Genomic DNA, 19,815 nt, shown 5'->3' on the forward strand with positions numbered 1-19,815 from the left:
TTCACTTTGATTGCGACCGTGCAAATGAATACTAGGCCACTTTAAAGTGTGCAATGCAATTTAAAGTGTTATATTTCTATCAATAATAGTCCAGCACCGGCTACTCGGAGGTGGTGGGAGATTAAAGCTCAAGATTTAACAAATTAACAGACCTGAGGACCCTATAAAGACTTAGGCTTATTGTAAGTCGCTTTGGATAAAAGCGTCTGCTAAATGACATGTAATGTAATGTAATGCTTAGGCTTTTGCTGTTGAGTGTGAAGATCATATGTCAGTCTCCTCCCATTTTAACTTTTCTATGAAGAAAAATAGCCAATACACAAACAAAAGAACAACTGGGTATGTACAATATTTTGAAAAAAAAAAAGAAAAAAGTTTATTAAGTTAACAAGCATACAAAACAACAATTTTTTTTAATTTATTTTTTTTCAAACTACCGATGCAGTTTCAGTGCAATTCCAAAATATACATTTTCAGCAGGGCATGTTAATCAAAGTTATTCACGTCAGGAAACAGCCATTTTAAATAACTCTTTTTGATTATCGTTGACACTTGTCCTAGCCAGAGGAAGCTTGCAGGTGATACCCTCTTGAGGTAAGACTGTACACATCCAGCCAGTCATTAAAGAGAACAAATTCAAGCACTACATCACAAATGAAATATTAAATACAAAACAGAAGTACTGGAGCACAATACAAATCAATGCATTTGTAAACAAAGTGTGTAAAAAAAAAAAGAAAAAGAAAAAAGAGTATGTGGTTACATTTTTTTGGTTTGCAGATTTAATAAATACCTAGCTGATGAAATGTGTCCCATCTGTTTACCACATAAGACAGTATTTGGTGTGCAAGTGTAGCAGACATGTCAGCTATAACCTAAAGTGGTGAAAGACGAGAATGTTTTCATCCTCTCTGTGTGTGTTTTTACAAAACTAAACAGGCTAATGCAATAACTATACTTAATAAAAACACTATCTTCCTTTATCCTTTTCCTTCAGGTAACATTCGATATTTGCTTCTTCTTTTTTTACAATGCTTTTCAACAACACAGGTAGACCGGATCATTGTTTTAGCAGGGCACAGCAGTGATATAATAGCAAGAGCTTGAGGATGGCACTGCCATAAAAAGGACTGATCTGGCCTTAATGCTCTTTGTGAGAGGAGGATGCTGAAGCTTGTATTCTGGCAAACCAAGCTGATGAGAAAGGCCCGGTCATTTGGTGATGACCAACTAGCTAACTAACGTACATCATCAGCCCAGAGTCCACAGATAAACAAAGGTCATTTGTCAGCAATCACAGCAGCGCTAAGGCCAATGTAATACTGAAGAAGCAAAAATAGGAAAAGCTATTTTATAGACTGGAAGAAAATCACTTATCAGAGGGGGATCAATAATTGATATGTTCCATGATTCTATGGAGTTGATTTTATTTCTTCCTTTGCCACAGGTGCTACAATAATGCTGCTGCATAAAACTGTGGTGAAATGAAACCAATTAACACTGAAATGCACTTCCTAATTCATAATTTTGCTCAATAACCCACATTAAAAAAAGCTGTGGAGTGACATGAAAGTACAGCTATTTCCATTCTAGTTCTTCAAAATCATTGATCCAGTACCTTTTTTTTTGTTTGTTTTTTTAAATATCGCATGAAAAAAAGTACAAAATGCATAAGTTTGCATGTTATCATCACACAATGCTACAGTCAGATTCATCTGGGTGTTAGACACATACTGCTGCCGTCAGGTGTATAACAAACATATTATTATATCAAAAACATAGTTATATAGTATGTCAGATTGCAAGGTCAACAAATTCAAATATGCCCTTAAACAGCAAGGAACTCATAAATATTATATTATATATTTGTACTGTATATATAGTTCAATATTTGTGCCATTTCTCCAGTACATGGGATTCAAAACAGCACTCACGTCAGCACCCAGCCACACAGACAAAATACAAGCCTTTTAAGACATGACTGCCAATGGGAGTAAATGCTTATTACAGCATAGTCGATGTACAGATCACAGTGGATCTGTCATTTAAAGGAAAGTAAGTGAATTGTGGTCATCTTGTTAGAAAAGTGGACTTGGCGTAAACAACGGCAAAAGCACAGCATTCGCTGGTACACTAAGTTCCACTGACTTATTATACCTCAAACTTCTCGTGAGGCCAATCAAAAAGATCAGTGGAAAGTGATGAAAAGTCAAACGCACTAGATTAAAGGCTCTAGCTGTTGTTGCTTTTGTTTTCTGTCTACTTCAGCCACACATTTTAGAATAGCTCACGCAAATATACAAAAAGAGAGAGAAAGAGAAGAATGTATGACAGTGTGTGTGTCTGTGCTTTTGACAGTGATGAAAAATGATGATGAGAAAATGCATGGTCACAGTAGAAAGGATAATTCACCACTGAATTACAAAGAGCCAAAAACACAAAGTTTAAAACTATGGAGACCGTTTGTGGATGTTGGCTTAGCCAGTGATGTCAAAGCAGGTGTTCTCCATGAGCTGAAAAGGCAAAACACCTGCTGTGACCTCACAGTGTGGGATATGGACTGAAGTGCAGCATGGTTTAATATTTTATTTTTGACCCATGCAGAGCAATACAGTGGCCCTTTTTCTGCCTTTTGTGATTCAGTGATCAATGACCCCTTTAAAAGCTTCTCATTTCTCTCTCATCTCAGCGTAGGTTTTGAAGCTCCACCTCAAATGTTGTTGCACACATCCCTCTCTACCTGATGCACTCCTCCTCTGATGGGGTTTCTGATTCTTCGTTCTCACTGTCTTCCAACTCTGGAAGATCTCCCCACAGGAGCAGGTTCAGGCCTGCAGACAAATTGGATGCTTATAAAACGTAAAACTGATGACTGAAATACCAGTGTTACTGAAGGAGAGCTTATACTAACCGGTCACATCCAGTCTGTTGAGAGTTGAAACCGCGTCGCTGTTGAACATCCAGAAATGGCCATTGTTGCAGGAGAGCAGGCAGGGTTTACATGGGGCCACGACATGATAGCCCACAACATTACCACTGTGAGAGAGCAGGCGAGAATAAAGATGAAACATGTGTCAGCACTAATGAAAGAAAATGCTTACTCCACTAGTCGGTGTCTATTATCTAACATGTTTGTTGTTTGCCCAGAGTATGACAACAACAAAAGCCTGGGAATACAAAAGAGGTGCACACGAGCCTCAGTGTAAACACAGGCACTGGGTAATATTTGAATTAAAAGCTAGACTTTTTCCTATCTCTGGACTGTACACCAGACAAAGGAAAACATCCTGCATTTGGCATTTTTCCTCTATTTCCTGGTGTGAAATGGACCAATGGATTAATCGAGATGATAGATAACATACAAGTCAACATACTGCCGACCTTAATCCATTTAGGATTAAGGTCACATTAGCATGTGGACTACAGGAGCTGGCATTTGGCTTTCTTTTCCAATAATCTTTCAGTTGTAAATGTTGCCAATTAGAAAACTTATCTCAGCCAAGTTCACTTGTTTTTATGTATTTAATATTTAGCTTACATAATGTAATTAAAAATAGTTCACTAAATGTATATTAAATTATATCATAGTATTACTATGATATTTTCTCCTAATTACTACACTACTACTATAGTTAATACCTATTATTATAAAATAGTGTTAGCATAGTGTTACCTGCCTATTACAAAATGAGCATACTTTTACCAAGTTGTTATTCACCTATAACGCTACATGTTACCTAATTTTTGGCTGCCTATGAAAAACAATTTCAGTGCAGGACCTGCTTGTCAGCTGAGCCTTCTGTTTACTTATGACAGGAGCAGATGGTCTTCCTATAGCAAACAATACAGGGTGCATGTACCACAGAGGAGCTTTACCTACCACTTGAGACACGCAATGTCTCTCAGTTTGCACTTGCAGCTTTCAGTGGTGTAGCAGCTGGCCACAAAGTCAACAGTCCTTTTGGGGAGGTGCGTGCAACGAGAAACAAACATGACCATGAAAGTTAAAAACCTAAACCACACGCAACAAAAACTGCTAATCACATGAGTTGCATTGTTTAGAAAAGGTCTCAAACTCCCCTTATTATCAGATTATAATGAAAACAGACCCACAACCTCCTCCACCTCCTCCAATATAGTACTAAATATGATTGTTAGCTATTGTCACAAACAGTGAGCAATATGTATATAATGTAAAAGATCCTCATTTGGAGGATAAAGCGATAGAAGACGGATGGATTTCCTTGTTTCCTTTATCGAGGCTATAGGCAGGCATAAAGTGAAATTGGGGCAGAGCAGACAAGTTTATATACATTCTTGCATGCATTCATTCAACATAAAAGAAATAGTACTAGTAGTACTACAAAGAGTAGAAAAATAGCACTGTAGTCAGAAAATATTAAAAATAAAAATACTGTTTTAGTTCACAGTAGCAGCAAATTATATTGCACTTGTTGGTTCAGCAGCAGTCATAAGGTGTAAGTAATATTGTAACATTATACCATGTTTTAATATTGCACAGCACATTGAAAAAGTACATATATGCTGTATATAAGTGTTTTTACTTGTTTTAGTGTATCGTTCCATTTCATAACAAATTTTTTTATTAAATTCTGTGAAATACCATCATGAATATCGTTACTACGTTATCGTGATGGATGATTTTAAGCTAACATTCCACATAATTTAACTTTTTTCCCCCTCCATGGCCTGACTGGACACTCATTGGCCCCCAGGTCGTTTGAGTTTGAGACCCTGGTTTAGAAACGCCTGGCAGCAAAACAAACAATAAACACAGTCCGGTTAGCAGTACTGCTAACAACATTAGCACTCACCTATTGGGGGGTATATCCGTTGAAAAGAGCTCCACTTCAGTGTCCGCAAGAAGCACCGCTTTCATTCCTCTCGTGCAGAGCAGACTGTCGCAGAAGACGCAGTTCACCTGTGTCACACACTTGTTTTTGAAATTTGCGTTGGACGTAGACATTGTTTTCCTCCTGCTAAAATGGACGAATTCGCTCGCCCGTTCTCTGACAGCGAATGCAGCGGAGAAACACAACAAAACACGCGAGTCGTCCACCGAACTACTTATCCGGTCAGTCTGCGATATTAGTATTAAGAACTAAATTGACGTTAGCGTCGCAGACGTCAACGCTAGCTGCAACGTCCTTGTGCAACGATAGCGTTTCCCTAATGAGAAAACAGAAAGCAGCTAATGTTAGCTTGTTGAGCAAACGCACTAAGAATGTATTTCCGCGAGAGTATCTCGCTCTAAAATAATTACGGTACACTGCGTACCTAATAGATTAACGATTTAAGCGAACAACGAGCCTACTTTACATAACTGGCCGAGCAACGGCTCTGCTACACAGCTAACAACTGAATAGCTGTCAGCTTTGTTTACAACTTCCTGGTGTTAAACGACACTTCCCGAAACTATCTTTAAAAGACCCATCACTCGACACTGATTGGATAACACCCCGTAGTGACGGACGCCATTGGACAACGACGTTACAACATCTAAAGTTGATTGGCCAGAAATTAAATGGATACGCCTACATTAAAAAGTCTCACAATCCGATTGGTAATCCGTTTTTTAATTTGTTTTCTCTACACGAATCAAGTTGTGGGAAGTGTGTAGCTCTAAGGCAGGATAGAAAACATGATATTTGACTTTTAGGAGGAATATTACCTTAATAAAAACACTGTTTCTTTTCTTTATTTATATCTACAATATAAACTTAAGACATTGCTGTGGTGTCCAACACTACTACTAGTAAGTAAACATAGCTAGTTTAAAGTGTGTTTGCTAGAAAGCTAAAGCTACACTTTTTGACAGGTCACAGCTGGAATATCAGCAGTGTAAATGATCACATGAGTAATGGCTGCGTTCAGTTTAGCTCCCACTGTTTCAGGATGAACTAAAACTGAAGAAAAAAAAAAACATTATTAATGTGAACAGTAACACCTGGTGTTTTGCTGCTAACATGTCAAAATGGCTGCTGTGTCTAAAGACCCATAATGGAAGAAAAATTGTTATAGTTAGTATATTTTCAGTTATACTGTAATTGGAGGACAAAGATAATGAAGATAATAATCACCTATTCTAACATATATGTGTCTTAACTGGACTTGCTTCTATTACAGCCAAATAGAATTGCAAAGCTCTCCAGCCTTGTTACTGAAGATTTATTAAATAACAAGCTGAAGCTGTGATTCATTTACCAAACATATCTCTTGAAATTGCTGCTTAACCTATTCTAAATATTATTAGGTATCACAGAAATGACAGTAATATATATATATACATTGTCACACAATTTACCGTGGGTCCCCTTATCATATTTAGAAAAATGGTTCTATTAGGAAAGATGATATATGTTTACATAGCTATTCTGGTTAAGTCACTGCATTGACTTTGATTAATTTGGGCAGCCTAAACCAAACCTTAACCTAAACCACAATTCATCACAATTCACATCTTACATCTAAACCCGGATCCCAGAAATGGGGTTCTGTTTACTTAAAGAGTTGATCTGCACTCCTCTCTTCTGCAGTCCCCTACACATTATCATCCTTTCATTCTTATATTTAATACATTTGACTATAATATGTTCCAACAGTTTCCTCTCCTGACACCAATTACATAAATCAGTTGGACCAATAAGTTTAATGTATTGTTTAATCTACTATGTCCAGGTGTCCAATGTATCCACTTGTTATGAAGACTAATGCTGCGTTCCATTTGAAATTGGAATTAGGAATTTCAGAGGTTTGATGTAAATGAAACACAGCATTGTTCTTGCCTGTTTTTTACCCTATTTACCCTATAATAACTTTTTAATAACTTCCTTTTATGTTTCATGTAGATCTATAGACGTCTTCTGTTTATTTCTCCATCCCAATACTGTTGGCACGGTTTAGGTTACTCCTTCTTAACCACATACTGTACTTCTTCCTTTTAATTTTGATTTTAAAATATTGTTCTTCTGTCTCTTTTCTGTTTTGTTCCTTTGCTAGTGGAAAGAATATTGGTCCTGAGAAGTCTGTTTATACCAGAAAACATTCTAAACATACATACAGTGGCAGAGCCGGCACAAAGCCTAAGCGAAATTAGCACCTATATAGGGCCCCATCACCACCAGGGGCCCCCCTAGAGCATTCGATTATTTTATTTATTTGTTTGTGCATGACAATGACAGTGAGTCTTTTTCTCTTTACATTTTACATAGTTTTCAAACAAAAGCTTATCTTTTTACAGTTCCATCTCTTTTTTGTTTATTTAATTTAATCCTGTCTTTTGTGCAATCGCAATTATTTGTGAATTAACATTGTAGAGTTATTATTTATTCTTACTTATATTTAACGATAATATAATATATTTATTTATTATAGTTTATGTTTTTGCACATTGCGATAAAAGAATCAGAACTAGTAAAGTCATTGTGACAATGAATGCACTGTCTATCATTTGATTTTGTTGCTTTTCACCTCTTATATCGTGCTATTTTGAATACTATGTGAAAATCAACACAAGGCTGTTCTTCTGAGAGTGCTAACATATAAAATTAAAAGTCAGTATATGGGTAAGAACATGCAAGGCTGACATGACGATGCAAGCAACACAGCTACAGCTGTGCAGAATTCCTCCAGAAGCATCATGTCATTTACTGCTTTATTATTGGCGTTGATAAAGGGCCCCAAAATCTCATTTTGCATAGGGCCCCATGAAAACTTTGGCCGGCCCTGCACAGTGGAACATATGGCCGTATTTCGCACCCACATGAATCTCCTCCATGTGCCTGTCCTGCGCACTGAGGCTGACCAACAGCCAGCCCCTCCATCTGCACTGGGTTCCTCCTCTTTCTCACTTCAGGAGCAGCGAGAGCAGTTGAGTTTAGACTGGCGGTCAGGCCAGTGTTAGTTCGGGGCTCATATATACATATTTACATATGATATATACATATTTAGAAACAGTTTTTTGAGAGTGCTAACTGACGAGCTGTCGCTGAGTGTGTCAGGGGAATGAATCTCACTTCACTGGAAGTTGTTTGCACCAGAACCGGTTTTGAGGAGGTGGTGAGGCGCGGCAGCGGATGGGAACATAGATCAGCAGCAGGAGCAGCAGCAGGAGCAGCAGCAGCAGCAGCAGAAGCAGCAGCAGCAGCGCCAAACTCACAATGCGCCTGGAGTGAACACAGGCAGCAGCAGGGAGACAATACAGATCCGCGGGATCTCTGAGGAGCTGCAATCTCTCACCGCCGGCTCGCCTTTTCTTTTCGCAGCCTTCCCCCAAGACTGGCATTTTCCCGCCTTCACTACTGATTGATTGATTGATTGATTGATTGATTGGCTGATTTATTGATTGAGACAAAATTGACTTCGCTACGAGGGCAGAGTGGTTCGATCTCCAAACTCAGCCATGACGTCTCCGGCGAAATTCCGAAAGGAAAAGGAGATAGTGGCCGAATATGAAACTCAAGTGAAAGGTAAAACTTTTTCTTCTCCCCTCTTCTTCTTCTTCTTCTTCTCTCTTTTTTTTTTTTTTTTTAAATCTTCTCGTTCGTTAAGTGTTAAGTTAAAGCCTTCAGTCTGTGCTTTCTTACCACATAGTGTGCGTTTCCCCACGACTTGGCTGATTGCATGGTTTCCTGCACCCGTCTCTCACCTCTCCGCTCAGGCGTAAAGGGTACACTTGCCTTTGTATGTCACTAACCGTTTATGACGCTCGATTGTCCGGCGGGGATCGATCATGTGTCAATAATCGCTTTTCTTATCTCGGTCATCGCGATCGGCGTGATTGATCGCCGTGGTTTTAACTCGGGATGAGCAACAAAGACGAGCAGAGGAAGCTCGTTGAAATCAGCGCTGGTGTCTTAACGTGGACGCCATGTATATATACATATATGTGTATATATATATATATATATATATATGTGTATATAGTGCATGAAGACGATCATGTGTGTGGTGTGTAGAGCAGATTTCACTGAAGGCTGCGGTTTCGACATGGAACAAGGCAGGGCGTTTCTCCCTCTGTCTCCTGCGTGTCTGTGCTGCTGCTCTTGCTGGTGGTGTGCACTCCCGTTCATTCCTGTTGCAAGTGTGTGTGTGTGTGTGTGTGTGTGTGTTGCTTGGAAGCAGATGGCAATGAATGATCAATTTGTGCTCAGGCGCGTTCATTGATGACATTTCATTGGTGTCGCCTCTGCTGGCTGATCAAAGACATGAGATCAGATTGTAGATATTAACTGTTTCATGGCTGAGCTGTGGTTGTGTGTGTGTGTGTGTGTGTGTGTTGAGCTTAGTGCTCATCAGATCTTTAGGCTTCAGTGGTGGATGCATTGTACTGGAGGAAAAGGGGAAGCACAGAGGTGGCAGGAAGGGAGCAAGGGCGGTGGAACAGTGAGGACAGGATACTGTCCTCACTGTGTGCAACATGTTTCCAGTGGTGCAGCTGCTGCAGTGCTTGATCTCTAGATAAGGAGCCACTGCCCTTATCATTAAAGCCTTATGTCATCCTTACATAGTTTGGGCCCAGCTTAAGGCACAGGCGCAGAGCAATGAATGTCCCACCAGATTCTCCATTAGATCCGTCAAAATAGCTAGTTCTAATTGTCAGATACATAAACAGTGCATGCATCTAGTAGCTCACAATCCTGAAGAACATTCTTAACATATACTACACCCAACACGCCTTTTAAAGCCGTTTCCACACATCACATACAGGTGATGTTGCAGGATTTAGGTCTAGACATTCTCTGTAGTTTGCTGGTTACATATGACAATATATGACAACATGCACATGTGAACAGGAGGTTTCTGGGTGAGACTTGTTGACCAACTACACAAGAATCTCCTGAAGATCTGCAGGAAGAAGGACACACACTGTAGGTCTTCTGGAGATCCTCCTGTTGTGTTCTCACATGAGCTCACTTGGATGTAAACCTGAGATTATACTGAGGGGGATGGGGATGACAAGAGAATCTCAGGAGTGACTTCTGGAGACATGTGTTCATAGGTCCTCTGCATAATCTCCAGAAATGCTCCATAGTTCTGTGCATGCATGTCTGAAAGTACCTTAAATCTGTAATTTAGTCTTAGAGCAGCAGTGCCTAGTGATGTCGATCTGACATTTTTCTGCAACGCTAATACAGGTATGAACACCAGATATGCAAAGCTGCTTTAGTCGAGATCATTTGTTTTCTACCGCTTTTCTTTTACATGAGGTTTGCGGGAGGGTGGGGCTGGAGCCAATCCCAGCTAACGTACACCCCTGGTCAGTCCACAATCCATGCGCACATGGGGAGAACATGCAAACGCCACACAGAAAGGCCCTCAGTTGAACTGGGATTCAAACCTAGTTGCTGTGAGGCAACAGTGGTAGCCACTATTCCACCGAGTCGAGATAAAGTCACTATGAAATCCTTGTGTAATGGTTGCATCTGAATTTGTTTCTTCGCTCAACCATTTCCCCTTCTCGTGACTTGTCTGTCAGGTGACTAACTGGACAAAGCAATCCAGAGTAACTGTCCTCATCTCACTGTGTACCTCCTCTTGTTTACCTGCCTACCTTCAAACTCATTTAGCTGTCACCACAGTGACATTAGTGTCCCGGCAGACTGGCTGTTTATGCTTGGCGACCTGTGTAAGGCTTTCTGTCTGTGGTACGTTCTGAGAGCTGCCTGCTGTGTGTGGCAGACTGTGGACTTAATGTTTGTCCATCGACCCTGTGCATTGATTCCTCCTGTCAGGTACTTAGCTGCTCCGCGGAGAGACCAGCTGTGTTGGAACCATCGTTCCTTTCCTCACTCCGTCCACATGTTTCTCCACATACCACCTTCTTTATCTGGAATGAACAGATGAAAGGGTAAACCAGTGCATCCACATAACTGTTCTAGGTGTGTGTTTTTTACTCTCTCTGTGTAGAGTCGTCTCATGATGCTGTTGTCTGCTGTGACATTCCAAGCAGTCAACCCTCTCAGAGAGACACAGTCTGTCATTACCCTGTGCACTGGTGTTAGAAATTCTCTAATGGAAGGTGTCAAGTAGCAGCACTACCTGAAACATCTCCACGTCACTTCTGTCTCTTTAGTGATTGCTAAGACGTACAAGGTTTTTAATATATTGGCTCAATTGTTTTGAATAGGGACGCATGATATTGGACTTTTTGCAGCTATCCGATTTGCCCATATATCAGGAGTGCTTGAGCCGATAACCGATTAGATTTACATACTTTTTTTTCCCTGTGCACAGTTTTTAATTCTCATGTCACAGCAGATCTAGATATACATTTTATAAATAAATATAAATAAATTCAACTTGGAGAAGGTGCAAGCATAGAATTGAAGGACGTAGCAAACTCTTCAGTCTATGTTTTTAGTTCCAAGTCATATCGATATCCTCCAATCCATTTTAAAGCCACAACCCAGCCAGCATGTCCATGTGGGCTCCACGAGGGTTATAGTCAGGCTGACAGTTTGGGTCCCAGGAGGGTTTTTCCTCGGTTTCCATGCTGGCCCCACCCGGCTTTGCCCATATTACTTGAAACCACATGGGACCTGCATAATTTGCCCACTTAGTACCTACTTAGTACCCAGGTAGCCTGGACGGGGTACTAACTGGGTGTGAGTTTGAAGTGGGCAAACCCAGGTGTGGCCACCATGGAAACCCACTTGGGACCCATACCGTCAGCCCTTAATATAACCCTAATGGAGCCCATATGGACACAATGCCAATATTGATATTGTGCCGATAATATCGTGCATCCCTAGTTTTAATCCACCTAGTGGAGGAAACAAATCCAACATAAGTGTGTATGTTCTAATGAGGCAGCAGTAGTTTTTACATGCCACAGACATACAGTACATTTATACTTCAAATCCTCCCAATGAAGCTCTGCAGCAGGAACCCATGAGGTATGGTACATGCTAACATTCACACAGAAAGGGGTTGACTCTCTCTCTCGGCACATTAACTACGATGTTATTGTTTTGTTTGGCAGATGTACCTCCAGCTTGGCCATTGATGAAACACTTATGCAGCACTATTATACTCCGCAGTGGTACTATAATACTCCACACTGTAGCACTATAGCACCATTGTACTGCATTCAAGAATGTTGCCTTCATTGACGCACAGACACCAGTGGTCCTCTTCCCAGTCTGTTTTTTCACACAGACAGTACTGATACACAAATAAGGGATTCTGACTGATGCAAGGAATGTTCCTACTTCTTGGGAAGAGGGTGTGTGTGTGTGTGTGTGTGTATGGTCATAGTGACTGAAGGGAAGGTAGACACATCTGTAAAAGGAATGCAACAACAACAAATGGTTGCACTGTGCTGAATTTCAGTTGAGGAATGAGTTTATCACCTACCGTTCTCAGTTCAGAGTACTTATTTGTAATTGAATCCAGAAAGCTGCTTTTGTTTCAGGAGGCCTCCAAACTACCCCGAGCTCTGTCACTGTTCCAGCCTTCATACTGTCCATCCAGTCAGTGCTCATCCTCGAGTTCACAACATTGTTTAAATGGACGGTGGAAAATCAGGGAGTGTTGAATCTTTTTTCTTTTTTCTTTTTTTTTTTTTACAAAAAAATTACAGATGTTTCATTTTTTCAAGCACATTTTGGCTCCGAGCCTCAGCATCTGTCAGTATTTTAAGAAGTGGTTCCCTTCCCAGATAGCGGTTTGCAATAGTTACCACGGCTGCCAGTTGCCACTGATAGATGGTATTGATTTTCTTGCATTTCTCTGCAGATACGGAGAGATGCGTATTGCCATTCGATCTCGTGGTGTGCTAAACAGCATTTCACAATGTTTAGACTAAAATCTGACAAAGTGTGTAAGCAAACAAGGCCTAGTTTCCATACCTGCCAGTAAACTCATCCAGCGCCGCAGGTATGATGTTGATGTGTCTCTCTGAGGCGAGATCAGTGACCGTGGCCGTTGACTAAAATCACGTCTGCCTACGCATATGTTACTAAGCTGTCTGTTTGTGGTGCTGGCAGAGAATCATATGATTTTGGATAATGAGCGGCATTAGGCTTGCACACTGAAAATCCGCTGTGGCATGAATGAGATGGTTTCTGTTTCTTGTTTGCGAATGGCTTTGAGTGAGCGGCGGAAACACAGAAGTGGCGTAATTGGGCAGATGGACGCAGAATGATGTTTGTTGTGCGACTAAGCGCTTTACTGCAGGTGCCCTCACCTCAGCCATGTGGGGTAGGAAGGATGTGGTAAAGTTTTGGGGGTTTTGTGTGTGTGAATTTTTTATTAATACAATTGTAACTCCCACGGAACCCAGTCAATACATTTTAGCCCAAATTGACAACCACAAGTCAAACGCACAACTCTTAATAGCATAGTGTATATGTACACATTTGGTACATTCTTATGACAGGAGAAAGAAAGCCACATAATCGATGAATCTATTGATTATTTCCTTGATTTAATCCAGTACTTGTTTGGTATTTAAAACATGTTGATCAGTGTTGACCAAACCTGGGAATGATGATGTTCTTGAACGTCTTGTTTTGTCCACAAACCAAAATGATTCAGTTTGAATGATTTCTCTTATATGGAGCAAAGAAACTCCAACCGATTAATCAGTTATCAAAGTACTTGACGATCAATTCAGTAATTGATTAATAATCCATTAATCAAATCGTTGCAGTCCTATTTTCGCCTGTGATATAGTCGGTCAACTAGAAGAACTTCTGAGAGGGAACAAATAGTCACTTAGCGTAGCGTGGACTGACACTCTTCATTCAATAGATCAATTCCCCTCTCGTGCTTGTATACTGGGACAAGGTCAAGCTATGGTTGTAGCTCAGCTTAGCTGAATGAACGGAAACTTACCAAGTATGTGCTCGGGTGTATTTGTGAATGTGTCTGTGAATTGGAGAGGATGGTTCCCAGTGTTTTATTCTGTGAGAAACATTCAAATTGTCGACAGAGCTTAAAATAATCAGTCAGGAAGGATGTGTGTATGTGTGTGTGTGTGTGAAACTGAGGTCCAGGAGTCACGCTGGAACACACACTGTGTGTGTGAGATGCTTCCTGTTTGGGCCCATGGCTTTGTGTGTGTGTGTTGCCATAGGAATCGAATGTCTTTCATATCATAAACACACGTGCGTCCATGCTGAGTGTGAGGGTTTTTAAGCTCCACACAGTCAGCAGCACACTCACCCCCTCAGAATAGATCAGCGTGTGTAGCAGCGACGGCCATGTGCTGTGTCAGCAATAGACGTAGACGTGGCTAAAATCACTCATTGATTTTCTCTTTCCCTCTACCTATTTGCTCACTCATTCCCCGGCATTTCATATGACAATATACTACGCGGCTGCTGCGGGCCTGGGCGTAAACACAATTTTCTGAGACTTGAAATGCTGAGTTGTTCTCCTTCACACACCTACACAGTGTGTGTGTGTGTGTGTGTGTGTGTGTACGTGTGTACTGGCTACAAGTCAGTGAATGTGTTATTGCGATTGGGATCAAGATGTCTAATCCATCTCTGCCCACACCCCCGATGTTCATCGTACACCGCTGACAGAAGAGTTATAAAGAGAGGAATGTCTACAATAATAGCTGCAGCTTCTCACACCGTGATATGCAGATGAACTGTTAAGAGTTGTGCAACACCCACAGCTCATTCACATCGGCGTCACAGAAATCAGGATTAAATTGAGAGGTTCTGCAGGAAGAAAGGAATGCATGTGAAGAAGACAAAAACAACCAAGTGGGGTAAGGTCAGAGTTCAGCTGCTAGATGACTGCTGCTCATTGGTGCCAGATGTTCTGGATGCTCTGATTGGCTAACAGATGTTCAGTCTTCCCCTGGCTAATCCTGACTGGCTGCCACCAATTTACGAGGCCTTTGGTACGGAGGTATGTTGGGATTGGATCACTTGCCCTGCTTTTCAGGTGTTCCTGCTTTGATGTTTTAAGGTGTGTGTGTGTGTGTGTGTGTCCAGTCAAATGGCCACAGCTAGTTCTGACATTTTGCAAAATGATGAAGCTGATATTTATTCATGCAAAGCAGCCTGACCCATAGACCTCAGCTTTCCATAGACACACATTTGTTTTCATATCTTAGTGAGGGCACATCAAAGACATAATGCATCCCATAGACCTTTATCCTAACCTTAACCATCACAACTAAGTGCCTAACCTTGACCCCAACTCCAAAACCAGGTCTTAACTCTGAAAAATCCCTTTAACGCTGTGAGGCCCAGACAAAATCACCCCACAAAGATAGGTTTTATGTTTTTCTGGACCTCACAAAGACATAAAGACACGTAAAGACACATCTTTTCTTCTTAGGACACCCTATTCCATTCATTTGGACAGCCTAAAGCAAGCATTACACCTAACCTTAACCTAATTACAAATTCAAATCTTAGCCCTAAACTTAACCAGCTCCTCAGAAATGACATTTCATCTCATAAGGACCAGGTTCTGGTCCTGCCAAGGCCAGGTTTTATGCCAGAAACTGTCCTAAAGAGGTAACAAATGCAAGTACGCACACATACTGACCTGCTGTAGATTTTTTGCATAACGTCAACTGTTGCATTCCACACAGACAGTTGTTGAGGGGAGTTGTGGTTGCTACTTGTTCATGTGTAACGTGTGTGTGTGTGTGTGTGTGTGAATAGTGGACAACATCATGGACAATGTGTTACAACAAGACTTTCACCTTCATGGGAAACGGATCATTTTCCCACTTTTGCTTTAAAGTGGAATTCTGTCGATTGTTTCAGACGAATATAATCCAGGATTCACACAGAGGCCTTGACCCCTGTCAGGGTGCCTCATTTAAATGTCTCTTTCCGTGTATGACACATACACACACACACAGCAACAGCAGAGCAACCAGTCAGAGTGTGTAAAAATGTAAAAAGCAGACGCACACTCACACACACGGTCTGTCAATCCCTTACTCCCTCTTTTTCAATCTTTTCCTTTCTCTCAGGCAGCCTACATCCAATGAACAATCAGACCATTGTGAAAAGAACTGCTGGTCTTCAACTTAAAACTCTGTTTTTCTCCCCCCGCTCCTTTTCTGGTTGACTTTTTTTTTCTCTCCCTCCTCTCCTCTGGTTTGCATGTCATTTGTGATAAAATGTGACACACACACACATTTCTGACACGCCTCTATGGCAGCTTAAAACCAATAATCATCACATTATGATTTCAGCATATGTGACACACACACACACACACACACTGAGCGTGAATTCAAGAGCCTCGCCACTGGACACTGACTCACAACCAGCTGAGAGAGGATGTGTGTGTGTGTGTGTGTCTGTCTGTGTGCTTGTGAGAACATCTTTAAGAACAGTGGGTTCTATAGAAATCACAAAGACCACTCATATCCTCTGTAAAACAATCAATAGGATAACAGACATCCAGCTGTAAATAAATAGGAGGGAGGCAGCAAGGAGGCAAGGAGTGAAGGTTGGATAATGCTCCCAAGGGACACCAGAGGAAACAGGTTGTGTTTGAACAGGCCTCTTACATGGCCAGAAAGCAGGAGCAGAAAACGCAAGGAGCCTGACCAGTGAAAGAAAAGGGGGGCAGATGTAAGAAAGGAAAAGGAGAAGAAAGGAGGAGGGAGGGATTTGAGAAATGTGCAGCCAAAGCACAGGAATGAAAGAGTTTTTAAGAGTTCTAAAAGAGGACAGAAACCATACAATAGTGGATGATTTCAGTATGTTGGTGTGAACACTATATACTTGTATGAGCCTTTTTGGTTCCCATCTCAGTCTCACTTTCCTCTTCCCTGCTTCCCCCTCCATCAGCAGCTTCTCTCAGCACGTAGGCAGAGTTGGTTGCTAGGGTTACAGAATTGCCCCCATTTTTCTGGGTTTGTGAGGAGCAGAGTGAAAATGAGAAGGAATAATGTAGATTTGTTGCCCCTCTAGGGTCTGGCTAATCAGGTTACCATTGTACACATGCGTATGATTCCTTTTTGAACCCTCAGACATCTGCCCTTTCAGTTTTTTTTCTTCCTTATTCGCTGTCTTGCTCTGCATTCCCAGTCTCCCTTTTGGCTCTCATCCACCTCCTTTATTCCTTCTTTTCGTTGCTGTCTTCTTCCTGGGTGTCGCCTCGTCTCCCTCAGGCGTCCTCCGGGCTAGTATACACAATCTGTGTGTGAAATGAAGCACGGCACAAGTAAATTCAGCATTATTGCTTTTGTTTCCTGGAAATAATTTGGCCCGTCATTGATGTTTTAAGCTTGATGTTTACGACAAAAGCTGCAAAGGTTGCATCTTGATCCCGCGTGAACGTCAAACGCTGTAAGTGAGAAGCGGCGGCTTGCGCTGGATCAAGGAAGGAATGTCAGCTTTGCGACGAGTGTATGTTTTGTTGTGTGTCGTGTGTGTTGGAGCTGCATGCTGGCACTCACCAGTTGGGTTCACACCTCTGCTAATGCTGTTTTAATGAAGCCATTCATCACCCTTCTCAGCTGAATCCGCATCACTTACACACTCTAGCTCCTCTCCCTCCTTCTATATAAATGTGTGTGAGGACACAGTGTTCCTGCTTCTGGTTGCTATGTGGATGCACCACTTCTATTTTGGTTGTTCCCATCATCAAAGCCACTCTGGTGGAGATTTCTCCCAATTTCCTCCCAGTGTTTGTTGCCGCCGCATGTATGCAGGCTTCAAGAGATTTGTTTTAAGTGCTGAGTCTCGGCTTCACTTCAAACCTCCGTACTTTGAACGTTTGAATCCCGTAGCTTTGTCTCCCACAGTCATCACTCTCTCTCTTTTTGTAGTGGCTAATGATTAAAACTGGGCTATGCAGGATTTTTACCCTAATTTAATTTAACAGCTGCGGAGTCATTGTGATGGTTAAATGCTGCCACTCCCCTAACTGTCTGTCTGTGTGTAAAACCAGCTTTGCAAGACCAGGGTCCTCACAGTCAGGAGGTCTTGTGAAGTCTCCCCCTTAGGCAGGTGCTGGCTTTAAGATCAAGGTAGTGATAATGTTATTTTAGCGAAGGAGAGGGAAAACAAACTGTCTGACCGAGCAAGGGCCCACACACGAGTAAACACTGGACTGTCTTTTTTAGAAAAACACAGAAGCATGTAAAACGGATGCAACCGCCGCGGCATCCGTTAAAAACAAATGCACATGGTCGGGGGGGAGCATCAGCGGTGACTTTTTACGACAGTGAGGTATAAAGAGGTAGACAATGGACGGATGTTTAGGACGGTGTCGCAAAAATATATTCTCTGAAACTGTAGGGGGAGAAAAAGTTGAAAAAGCATCCAGAATTGCAGAGTTCCGCTTTAAAAACAACACACACTGTTGTTTGGTTTGGTGACCGACCAGACAAGGAGCATTCTCTGATCCTAAAAAAGCCCAATTCCAGTTACTCCCTTAACAACACACCTTAAATGTGGGAATATAAATATCACATGACTATTTAGGTACACCGAGCATGCGTGTGCCCGTGTTAACAGGACGCAGATTGTTTCCTCACTGTTAAAAACATCTGGATGCATCCGTCATTACTAAGCAACCAAAAATTGGGAGCTCAATTCAATAGATTATTAGCATTTTCCCCCTCACAGCAGCTTTGGTCACAAAATCACAAACGACTCAGGAGCTTTGTCTGGATGATAGAGGTTCAGTTTAGTTCAGAGTGATCCAATTCCAGTTTGACCTACTTCTTTGGCACCAGTGTCAAACAATTGGGGTATTTTCATATTGATGCGACACAGGAAAATTGGGTGCGCTGCAACACGAGTTGTGTCACAAATGCGGCGCTCCTGTCTGATGTGCTGCTCCATATGAAACCATGTATTTGTGCACTGCATGTGAACCACACCAGTGGAGGTTTTCGCTGACAAATAATCAGGAAATAAATGTGGGAACTGCAAGACGGAAAACTGAGCCAGCAGCATTTTCGAGTGGACAGCAGACGTATGACTATGACAAATGAAAATGCTGTAGCCAATGGATCTAGCCTTGCTGTTGGTCTGCATTGTGGACCTCTCTAAGACAAAAATGGAGAAACGGACCATTTTTTTGTGGAGAGAAGTGAAATTGAAATGTATCTGAATCCAGTTAGTTAGGTAAGTGGAACCATTGTGGTCTTTTGTGTGTCATGAAGTGTCAGTTGCTGATTTGAGTCTCTGTGAACAGTGACCACAAGAAGTCAACGGGTGACAACAGTTGAATGTGTTAAACGAGTTAAATACACTGTCGAAGGATGTGCAGCGTGTGCAGGTACACACTCGTCTCCAGTCTCATATCAGTACATGTTGGAGGGTGTGTCTGTATGAGCATGTCCCTCTCGTCTTGAATGCAGTTATAAAGGTAACCCAGCGCGGTTTACCTGCAGCAGACATTGGTCTGGAGCTGTGCAGAACCAGCAGCAGCAGCAGCAGCAGCACATACCTCAGGTCTGATATTTATCTGGTTGTTTTGCAGGCGCCTGTTAACCAACACTGTCTCTTGTTCTGCGTCTCACTGGAGTGTGGCCAGGGGGCAACGGTGCGTGTGTATATGAAGAACAAGCTGATATGTGCTCTTCACTCAGGCGTGTCCTCAGGCCTTGGAATATGTTTGGTCAGAATCTCTAAACCTGTTGTACAAAAATAATCCACCAACTGACCGAGCAAAGTACAACTAAGTAGAAGACACACTATGTCCAGTTGTCCATGCTGTGTTTCCCCGAGTTGTGCAGGTGTTTACAGCTTTGTTTCCACCAAATTTGGTTTGGTACAGTATTGTACATAATAATAATAATAATAGATTTTATTTGTATTGCACTTTACATTCGAACAACAAATCTCA

At 41.6% G+C, this 19,815-nt stretch overlaps 2 protein-coding genes across 3 annotated transcripts in view; one reads left to right on the plus strand and one right to left on the minus strand.

Annotated features, from left to right (window-relative positions):
- Window positions 1–402: 402 nt before the first annotated feature.
- On the minus strand, window positions 403–5,422 carry fam72a (family with sequence similarity 72 member A). Its single transcript, XM_044024878.1, has 4 exons — window positions 4,836–5,422; window positions 3,881–3,958; window positions 2,912–3,036; window positions 403–2,831 (listed from the first exon to the last, which is right to left on the minus strand). Exons 1-4 carry the CDS (start codon window positions 4,985–4,987, stop codon window positions 2,737–2,739), a joined length of 450 nt encoding a protein of 149 aa, XP_043880813.1. The 5' UTR covers window positions 4,988–5,422; the 3' UTR covers window positions 403–2,736.
- A 2,432-nt stretch (window positions 5,423–7,854) lies between these two features.
- The window catches only part of srgap2 (SLIT-ROBO Rho GTPase activating protein 2), a 65,231-nt gene continuing 53,270 nt past the window's right edge, over window positions 7,855–19,815 (plus strand). For both annotated transcript variants that reach the window (XM_044024771.1, XM_044024773.1), the window contains exon 1: window positions 7,855–8,489. In XM_044024771.1, coding sequence (XP_043880706.1) covers window positions 8,423–8,489 — 67 coding nt within the window. In that variant the 5' untranslated portion in view covers window positions 7,855–8,422. The remainder of the gene's footprint in view (window positions 8,490–19,815) is intronic.

This window comes from Solea senegalensis, linkage group LG4 (assembly GCF_019176455.1).
Source record: "Solea senegalensis isolate Sse05_10M linkage group LG4, IFAPA_SoseM_1, whole genome shotgun sequence".
In the NCBI taxonomy this organism is placed as follows: domain Eukaryota; kingdom Metazoa; phylum Chordata; class Actinopteri; order Pleuronectiformes; family Soleidae; genus Solea; species Solea senegalensis.